The sequence below is a fragment of the Gigantopelta aegis genome, unplaced genomic scaffold, assembly GCF_016097555.1.
Source record: "Gigantopelta aegis isolate Gae_Host unplaced genomic scaffold, Gae_host_genome ctg5536_pilon_pilon, whole genome shotgun sequence".
Taxonomy (NCBI): Eukaryota; Metazoa; Mollusca; class Gastropoda; order Neomphalida; family Peltospiridae; genus Gigantopelta; species Gigantopelta aegis.
This window is the reverse complement of record NW_024534473.1, coordinates 11,363-22,427: the sequence shown is the minus strand read 5'-3', so window position 1 is coordinate 22,427 and position 11,065 is coordinate 11,363. Positions and strand designations below refer to the sequence as shown.

Sequence of the window (11,065 nt, the reverse complement as noted above, 5' to 3'; positions counted from 1 at the left end):
GTCACCAACTGTGATGACTTATGAACTTATATTTTAAATAAAATATTAGAATAACAAACTCAACAATGGAACACAACCAACTCATACAAATACAACAGGAGCTAACACGCTGGCTACCAACTGAACTAAAAGTAAATACACAACAACTTAAATATATACACTAAATAAACAATTACATCATTATGACAATATTACTAATATTGGGTAAACATGACACATACATTAGATAAGTATTAGTCTACTACAATTACTTGACAAGTACCTTCAACGCAATAAATATTAAATGGTACCTTCTGTTGTAAGGGCAGATACTCCATACTATATTGAGAGTAACAATAGTACGGGCAGTATTTCCAGCGTATATGATGAACATAGCAGAATTCTTGATTGCTTTTTCCACATGTACCATCATTAAGACTAGTAATTGAATCAAGGTGACTCTGACGTTTAAAATATGCTAAATACATGGTCTTACACTGACTGGCACAGAAGCAGGCAGTCAGTCGTTGACTAACATGACGATAGAAACCTTCAGTGGCATTTGGATAGATTTTTATCCCGTAGCCATTGTATATGATATCTGGAAAGGGTCTGCAAACATGCCAGAGAACACTTGATAGGTAACATCAATACAGTTGACATCATCTCAGTTTTCTGATCGCAACCCATACTTAGGTACAGCACCAACAACTGCTACTGAGAATAAAAGCATGAGAGAGACAATAAGTACTTTTGGAGCCATTATTATCTTGATCCAATAACCAGATGTATTAAATATAAACGTTTCTATTAAAGTTGTAGCTCAAGTAGAAAAAAGTTATTCTTTAGAACTTTATGTCTGAAGACACTACAAGATAGATGATGTTCACCTTCTTTATATATACCGTATGCTTCAGTTTAAAATTGTTTATAATCATAATACAATATTATAAGTGTTAATACATTAAGAACATATCATTGGGTGTGATTTCTTATAGGAAGTATGTACATACATATTATTCTTTGTCCATGCACTGAAAATAACTTATTAGTTTTTTTGTATTACATGACCAAGTTATCCACAACTAACACAAAACAATCATCAGTACATGTAACAACTGAACTATAATTAGAGACTTCAGTAAATCACTCACCAACAACAACTATATAGTCAGAAAAGATGAATAAATTTTAGGATGTCATTATGTGTGGGTCAAAATTTGGTGACTCATTAATATAACAAGTGGTATAGATCATAGTTGTAGATAAGTCCACAAATCTTTTATTATTATTATTACATTATACCATAGTCTATTATTAGAATTATTAGAATCTTAGTTGGTGGTGCAATCCTGGTTTGGATGTTTATTCTGTATGATACATGTATGATAATGCATAGTACATCATAGGAGCTATGATCTTTCAAGTGATCAAATTCCAGCCACCACATGTTTGCATCCTATAGAGTGAATAAAGGAACTTTAGATTGCTTATTTGGCATGACTAATAGCCCTGTCCAAATATCATTACCAGACAAAATAAGAATGGCTTTAACTTAGAGAATATATAGCATCAAAAAAGTGTTGCCATGGAATATTACATCAAGTAAAAAGGCTTTCAAACTTAATGTGGATTATTCATTATCTCTGGTAAACATTCCTGACCTGATTTGTGAAAAAGGACCACTGTTGAAACATCTCAAAACAATTTTGTATTCATACCATTGTTATATATACACAACTATTCATGGTAACTGTATATGTTACAGTAAGATTGTGAATATATTGATTTTTGCGAAATCCCTGAAACTTTTAAGGAGTTTGTGAAATCACTGTTTCACTTAGGGACTTCATAAATTCACTAAAAACACTAGCAATTTCATGAAATCACTGGAAATAATACCATAGCTTTGATGGCTACTCTGAGGATTTATCATAGTTCAGAGCAGTTCCTACTTCCTTTAATGTACTGTTACACAGAGAGAGGTGTCAATAGTTCATCTCAACCAGATGCTGCTGAACCTTTCAAGTCGACTGCATTGTTTGTCAAGAGAAGAGGAAACGTCCAAAAGACTACAGGTGTTGTTGTCAAGCCTATTGTTTCCAACAAATTCTACTCTCATGGTCAAGTTGATCTTGTCAACATGCAGTCATCCCCACAAGACCAGCTCAAGTGGATCATGGTTTACCAGTGTCACCTCACAAAGTTTGTTATCCTGAGGCCCCTGTCTTGCAAGAGAGCTGCTGAAGTTGCCTTTCAACTGATGGATATATTCCTCCTCTTCGGTGCACAAGCCATCCTTCAGAGTGACAACGGCTTAGAATTCCTAGCCCAAGTCATCACAGAGCTAAAAGAGTTGTGGCCACAGTTCATCATGGTTCATGGCAAGCCCAGACATCCCCAAAGCCAGGGTTCTGTTTAAAGAGCAAACAGTGACATCAGACATTCTGATGGCTTGGATAACAACACCCAGGACTGGACAATGGAACTCAAATTTGTTTCAGCAACAGAAGAACTGTGCTCATCATGCTGGCATCAACAGAACCCCTACAAAGCCATGTTTGGAGAGGACCCTAAAGTTGGATTGACAACTTCTAGTCTCCCACTTGAAAGGCTTCAATCTGAAGATGACCTTCTGGCACTTCATCAGGCACCACCCTCTGCCACCACTGAACTCACATCTGTTCACAACAATGAGCCACCTCCAGCCACCAATGAACCACTGCCATCTTCACCTCCTGTCACCCGTCAGCCTTCTGCAGCATCATGCCATCTCTTCTATTGAACTCTACACCCCTTGACCTTCAAAACATTTACCCATCAATGAAAAGAGCATGTGAATTCCAGTTATCACAGGCAGAAAGGATGGTCAAGCACTCCTGTATTGACTTAAAAGCAGGTGAAGCTGGAGATAATGTTGCTGTTCCCATTCCCATGGTTGACAGAGGAAGAAGTGACCCAAGATATATTCTAGGAGTTATTGTTGATCACGATGAACACGACATGTATAGAATTGCGGTGAAAGCTGGGATTCTGAGCACAAAGTATTCCAGAAAGATACTTTGTAACAGCAGGTGTCACAACAGTCTCAGTTGTCAAAATAAGAATTAGCTGAATTACTGTTTCATCATATATGTCTCATTGTGGTGATTGTGTATGAAAATGTGTAATAAAGAATTGTGTACAGATATTAAAACTGAACATAGTATGTTTCACACTGTTATTTTATCATTGTAACCATTTATGAATAAAGTTCCTTACAACACTTAAACAATGATAACTTTTCTACCAATATATCACATTCAGTGATTTCATGAAATCACTAGAGTTTTTAGTGAATTTATGAATTTCCTAAGTGAAATAGTGATTTCACAAACTCCCTAAATGTTTCAGGGATTTTGCAAAATCCCTATATACACAATTTTACTGTAACATAATACATATATATATATATATATATATATATATATATATATATATATATATTGAGTATATATATATCTATGTACATACTAGACCAGAATTGAAGGACAAAAGACAGAGCTCATGCTTTGTTGCTGTTACTCCAAGTGTCATGTGTTATGCAATCATCAGACAGCTGAATACTACTCTTTTTGTAGTTTGGTTATATAGCATCGAGGTGTTAATTATGTCTTGTTTCTTGAGAAATGTACTAAATAGTACTTGTTTTCATGTGGGCACTTTGAGGCAAGTTCGGACCTTTTGTTCAGAGTGGTAGTCTTGTCGGCGTTTATAATTGAGAGTTTTCAGTTAGGCAAAGGTTGCACTCTTTGTTTTGTTGGAGTTAGGCCTGTGCTCTTTGGTTTATTGACCAGGTAAATTTGAATTCCTCACCTTCTTTCTTCAATTGCCAGACATATTTCAATAGTTCCGTGCTATACCAGTACATGCCTGCAGAAACCCTGCAACTGCCATAAAAAAGACCTCTGCCCATTTGACGGTGAATGCCAATCCAACAACATCTACAATCCAGAAGTCAAAAACATGAGCAGAATGAGACAAAGGTCTACATAGGCCAAACAGAGCATCCCTTCAAGCAGAGATATTCCAACCACATACAATCAATTAGGCACGAGAAATTTGGAAAGAGCACGGAACTACCGAAATATGTTTAGCAATTGAAGAAAGAAGGTGAGGAAATTCAAAGTTACCTGGTTAATAAACCAAGGGCACAGGCCTACTCCAACACAACAAAGCGGTGCAACCTTTACCTAACTGAAAAACTCTCATCATGTATTATATGCGAGATAAATAACTGTAGACCAGTTAGATCAATCAATCCATTTTTACAGTACTTGTGACTAATTGACTTTTCCTATTATATGTCTCACCTTTAATTGGTTGTTTATACATTAAAAGTTGCTACAATACTGATCATTATATCAACAATACTGCTAAAATGTTGACAAAATTACAAAGTTTAATTAAATAGCAAGTAGAGGACCAGCACAACAGCTCATGTAATCTGCATATTGGGTCACTATAAGTTGACAAGGACCTTTAACACATGTACAGTAACTTTAAATCAGTACTATTCATAAGACAGATTAATTTTGGATTTAGATGAATGGCAGCATATCTGTCATCTTGTATTTTCTCAATCAGAAAAGAATTGATAATAATTGCTAAGTACTATACATATGATCCAGGTACACATGTTTGGTCTCAGGACTGGAACCTATTTATATCTACATCAGTAGTATAATGTTTTAAGACAAAGATCTGTGTTGATGCATGATAGTTTATATATAAAATTCTGACAAGTTGTCAGAGGTTAAATTAAGATATCTAGACAAACGTTAAGTGTAATATAATTAGAACTTCGCAGATCAGGAACTCAAACAATTAAAGTTATAAGTATCTTCGTTGATCAGCAAATAACTTAAACCTGGATCATTGGCCAAATGATTTTGGAAATTGATCTCGTGGCTTATGTATTATTAATAAAAAAGGTTTATAAAAACATTCATGACAAGATCATAAAAGTAATAACCATTGACTACTAATTAGCTAACAAATATAATAACAGTATTCAATAACAGAACAATTCTTTAAGTGATTGAACTATACCATGGCCGAGTTGAGAAGAGCCCTTCATTTAAAAAAAGGTGTTATATGCATGGAATGTAAGGTGAGGAATTTCCTTCCCTATTAAACACACTTAGCGCTGAAGCACATTTTAATTATATTCATTATTTGTTCACGTGAATGTCATGCGAACACACCACGTTTTCTCTCGTGTTTGTGAAGATGCCAACTGGAAAGAGATTGAGAGCGCTAACAAAGGAGGTTGTTGTGAATGTCTATGACTATTTTGAGGAACTTGGCAGGCGTAAACGGACTAAAGGATCTCTGAAATGAACCTCTGATGCTACAAAAATTTAACGTACCAGCATCAAGAGGTTACGGAAGGAGAAACTTAGGACAGGGGGAGCTGCCTTTTCAACTCCAACAAAGAGGTACAGATTCTCCAGACGCCTGTTAGTTGATGATTTTGATCGTGAAGCCATCAGACGAAAAATATACCACCTCTATCGGTGCAAAGAGCATGTGACACTATCCAAGTTGTTGATTGTGTTGAAAGAGGATAACCTCTTTTCATGGTCAGAGGACGACCCTCAACATCTTGCTAAGGGAAATGGGTTTCAAGTGAGTTAGCATAACTTTTGTTATGATGCCCATTAATATTGTACTTTATAGACATAAGAGAGTGGATGACAGACGCCACTACTATGAACAACCACGCATTATGGAACAGAGGCACTATTACCTTCATCGAATGATGACGAACCGCCAAGAGAATAGGCCAGTTGTTTACCTCGATGAAACCTGGGCCAATGCTCATGATGGCAGGGATTGTGCTTGGGTGGAGAGGGATGATGTGACTGGTGGAACCCTTGGTGGTATAAAAAGGCCTCCTGGGAAGGGTGCACGGCTTATTATTCTTGGAGCTGGTGGTGAGAATGGTTGGATTCCCGATACCACTCTCATATTCAGATCCAAAAAAAATACTGGTGATTACCATGATGAGATGACTGCTGATCATTTTGAGGAGTGGTTTGGTACCAAACTTCTCCCAAATGTTCCACCTAACAGTCTAATTGTCATGGATAATGCCTCATATCATAGCCGTCGTAGTGACCCTGTTCCAGTCAAAAGTTGGACAAAGCAAAAGATGCAAGATTGGCTTCAGGCAAAGGGAGTTGAATTCCCAACAAATGCCTTGAAGCTGAATTGTATAGCATCATACAAAGAATGAAACCTACCCCTCGCTATGTTGTTGATGACATGGCTGCTGCTGCAGGTAAGAACTTGTCAAGATAGCCTTTGTATTTATTGATATGTACATCATACAGGGCATGAGGTGGTCCGACTCCCTGTTGCTCACTGCACTCTCAATCCTATTGAGTTGGCATGGCACAGGTTAAAGGTCACATCAAGGCCAACACTCGTGCATTTAACCTCCGTGAGGTTGAGCAGCTGGCATGGGAGGGTTTCGATGTTGTGACACCTGACCGTTGGAAAAGCCTCATTCAACATGTCAAGATCCACTTTGAAGACCACTATTGGTCTAATGATGGCCTCTATGAAGAGTTAGTGGATGAGTTCATCATTCGAGTTGGAGGTGAATCGGATGAGTCTGATGATTCCGATCAGTCTGATAGTTCCGATGACGATTAGTTGTAGGCATTCTCAGTCTTCCTTCTTTGCCGAAAGGTTTTTTTTCAAAACCATGGTGGCTTTATAGCTGCCTCAAATCACAAAAGATGATACCTGGTTATTATTTTAATAATAATTGTTATAATATACCATTTGTTCATATAATTAGAATTGTAATTTTGAATTGCCACGTGACAGATGGCTGACTTCTCAAAGCGAAAATTGTTTTTTATTAAACCCTCGAAGGTGTGCAATTTGAAGTATGTGAAAGGTATGCCATTGAAAATGTATGGAGTTTTCTAGTTTGGTACTTTCTCGTAGTGCTAGAGAGCCAAATTTTATATATAAAATGCGCATTTGCAAGATAAATCGATTGTGCAAGTTTCATGTCAATAGCACGTAAAACGGCAAAGTTATTCACATGTCTGGGTGGGCCCTCTCAACTCGGACATGGTATAACAATAGTGATTAGTAAAATAATGCTGTAATGATAACTGTAATTATAACAACAATAGAAGAACTGAGATAAGGTAGAGAATTAGGTGAAGTATAAGATGGAGCACCTTTACCACTTAGAAATATAGACAGATGTGCAGTAAATGGTACTGATGAGGGTAGAAGTAGAGGGTCTTTTCAGTGATGTCATGGCTACCTGTTATTCCCTTGAACATGAGCTGGAATTCTTGTGTTATTCAATGCGTGAGAAAATATTTCTTCACAAACCATTGTGATCAAAGCTGAAGTAGAATTGTGAAATAGAAACAGATAAAGAAACCAACGAGACCTGCATAGTTAATAACAACGAATAAATTGGGGGAAAGAGTTATAAAGTAAGAGAGAGTGCTTAAAGCTGTACTATATCTTGATTCTGTAAGTGGTTCCTGAAGATGAGAATATAAAATATAATGACAGAATTAGAGTTAATACCAAATAGTGTGGGGATTATTAACAAATAACTGAATATTTTTGTTAGGAAACAATTGCTATTATTTTAGGCATGACAACAGAACTTGGTAAATTTCAAATCTCTAAAAGTACCTTTCCTAATAATTCCCACTATATGAATTTAATAATTCTCACTACATCATTACAATAGTTTCTAAGACTGCATTTTGTAAGTCACTGACTTCATGAAGCATCATCTAACAAACAAACAAACAATTTCCAATGCATATGAGGCTAAAAAGCTGAGCAGTATAAAACCATACTATACAGTCAGACTAGCATTTGTTCGAGTAGCATATAAAACACATATAATATGATGAACAATGCATGAAAGTGTAGACCTATCCACTGCTTCTGTCTTACAGGATGAGTAAGAGATGGAACGGTTTTATGAAGAATGTGAGCATATGTAAAGATGGGTGTTGATATAACCCAGCCTTTGATGTCAAACTTATAGTGATCTCTTTGATTAGAGTGCCATTGATTACTGTAGAGGAGTCATCTCCATTAGTATTAGAATAGGTCTCCATCTTGTGTCCTTGAACCAAGTGAATAAAACAGTAGAGGACTATAGGACATATAATACATAAATATAATAAACCAAATCAACTTGGACCACAACTAGCTCTTATAATGATAGAAGAGAAAGAGGAATGACAATGCAGGCAAATAAGAACACACAGAGTCAATATGCATAACCATACACATTATCAGGAAATATGTGTCCTTTCTCCTGTATATTTCTATTCTACTAAGGTTCAAAGGTAGACTGCTAGCCCAAGCTGATCCAGCTACTGTACAATATGCTCTACAGGCAAAGAACGTTAGGATAGTAAGTAAGAACAAATATACTACTTTTAGCCAACATCCAAGCAGTTCACACATTTCACTAGCTTCAAACTTGTGAGTTGCAATAATACAAAATGTAGGCTTCTGCAGGAGAAACAAGAGATGACTGAAAGTCAGGATGACCCGCTTCCTTGTATTTAGTGATACCCTAAATCAGGAAAATTAAAGTAACTTATTTAATAGAGTAGGTTTTATCTAAAATGTAAGAGGCTTTATAACTGTGCATTATAATCTATAAAGTGTACTCATAAAATTGAGTGTTGTAACTTTTTTTTGTAACTGCAATCTCTGGACTTATTACCACAAGATGTCTAAAGCAATTACATGTCATTGAAAATTGAAAACAATTAAGAGTTTTTTTATTGCTATCTACTTATTGTCTTTGCTAGTGATTCTTTGAAATGGAGGAAAGAGCAAGAAACTTTGACTTGAAAACTGTTACTGCATTCAACAATCAACAGAAGTCAGCTCATGGCTATTAAGTCCTCAACAATTACAACTATAGACTGTATTTTGCTTGAGACTTGTGAGGCTATGGGCTCTTGAATATATCCAGGAAAATCTTACATATGGTCGCTGTTATTGCTGTCAATGGTTTAGCCTGAAAGTTAGGATTAAGATTAGGTAGCATGTTTTAGACTGTTCCATTCTAGCTAACTTACTAGTAATCTTGCTATAGTTTCTGTAACCCAAATAGCACACAGCCATGATATAAATGTAACGAACAACGTTGTCAGTATCCCCAAGAAAATACCTCCATTGAAGTAAGAGAAAGCCAGTATAAAACATGAGGTTAACCATCAAAAAAAATCCAAAAAATATATTAACAGTTTGATGTCTGCAATCTTCCACTTGATTCGTTTCTTCTGATACCACTTAAGAATCTCGAAAGGAGGTATACTATTACTTAGTCCATGACAAGGCGAAAGGAATGAAGGGCTAATTATTATAACATATTTAAACCATTTTTAGTGACTGATTTTACCTTTAAATTTGCTATTTCATGCAAATAAAAAAAATAACAAATATTAAAAGTAGTGTGTATTATAATGAAGTATTCTCTAAGTCGTCCACCCTGTCATCATTAATGTAATTAACAGTGTTCTCTGATAACTATAGGGAAGGTATAGTCTGTAAAGGCTTGTATGAACTATCAGTGATCATTCCCTGAAAGTAAAGACAAAATATTTAAAATATCTATATCAATTGTTGCAACATCAAAGGACAAGTGTACTTATAAATTGATTATTCTCCTCTCTGGCTGTACTGGTATTTCAACTCTTATAACTTAAGTAAACTTTGTATTATAATATATAGTATCAAAAAAGACTAAGTTTTTGACTATAATTATTATTGGGAAAATATCTTCATTATGAATAATTATAACTATTGTCCTGAGGTATCAAATTGACACTACTACAATCAGGATATTTATTACAAAATAATATAATAATAATAGTACCTGCTTTCGTTTCATAGTTCAGTAGAGCAATATAAAGAAATGATCACCATTAACTGAACACCAGACAATAATAACATTGGTAGCCATGTTCATCTATTGACAGCTAAATAACTTGGAACACCTAAAAATTACAGACATTTTTAAATTAGATATTTCTATGGACTGAAATGACACTGTCAATTTAAAATTATTTCCACATTTATATCAATATTATGTAAGGCATCTTGACAAATTTTGAACTGATTAAAATTACCCCAAAGTGGTCCAGTCCCTCTAGCAAGTGCTCCACTTGCTATCATCAATCCCTTGACAAGCCCCTGTAATTAGCAGACAAATTTAATATATTATATATTTTAGATCACTACTTGTGACGATTGTCCTAAACCATCAGAAGCAAATACTGTTAGCTTAAATCGAACTATAGGATATCCAAGTGAATAGACACAATCCAACTAAAAATTGAACTAAGTTTAAAGAGTAATGACGACCTAAACAGACATGATTACAACGATCACAGTATTGACCATTGACTCTAGAGATAGGATTCCAGAAACATTCATAATTTGGAAGTGACTTAAACAATCCACAAACACAGCTATCATTAAAATCCACACAATCACTAACATCAATATTATACTCAGCAGCTAAACATACAGGAGAATTCTCTGTACAGTTATTTGAAATGGAACTGCACTGCTTGTTATTATTGTCATTGTCTTGAGCATTAGTGGTATCTATAGTAACAACAGCCAACTGCCACAATTCAGAATCAAAATTATCATATAAGCTTTTATAGTGAAAGCATTTCATACTACCCCTACCTACAGAGCTCAGTTTGTCAGTATTAGTATTAACATGATAGGTATATTCAGTATAACCTGCTGAATAGAGTGATACAAAGGAATTAATGTATGGCCGATAACAGTAGAATGATGGAATAATTCACTCATTCGTCCATTTAGATTCATATTACTCATCCATTTACAGATCATTTGTCCATTTATTTTCATATCATTCATCCATTTACAGATCATTCGTCCATTTAGATTGATATCATTCATCCATTTACAGATCATTCGTCCATTTAGATTCATATCTTTCATCCTTTTGATTCATATCATTTATGCATTTACTGATCATTCTCCATTT

General features: G+C 35.3%; 1 protein-coding gene across 1 annotated transcript; it reads left to right on the top strand.

Moving 5' to 3' along the window:
- The first annotated feature begins 1,891 nt into the window (after positions 1 to 1,891).
- On the top strand, positions 1,892 to 2,401 carry LOC121366394 (KRAB-A domain-containing protein 2-like). Its single transcript, XM_041490862.1, has one exon. The coding sequence runs from the start codon at positions 1,892 to 1,894 to the stop codon at positions 2,399 to 2,401; it is 510 nt and encodes a 169-aa protein (XP_041346796.1).
- The last annotated feature ends 8,664 nt before the right edge of the window (positions 2,402 to 11,065 follow it).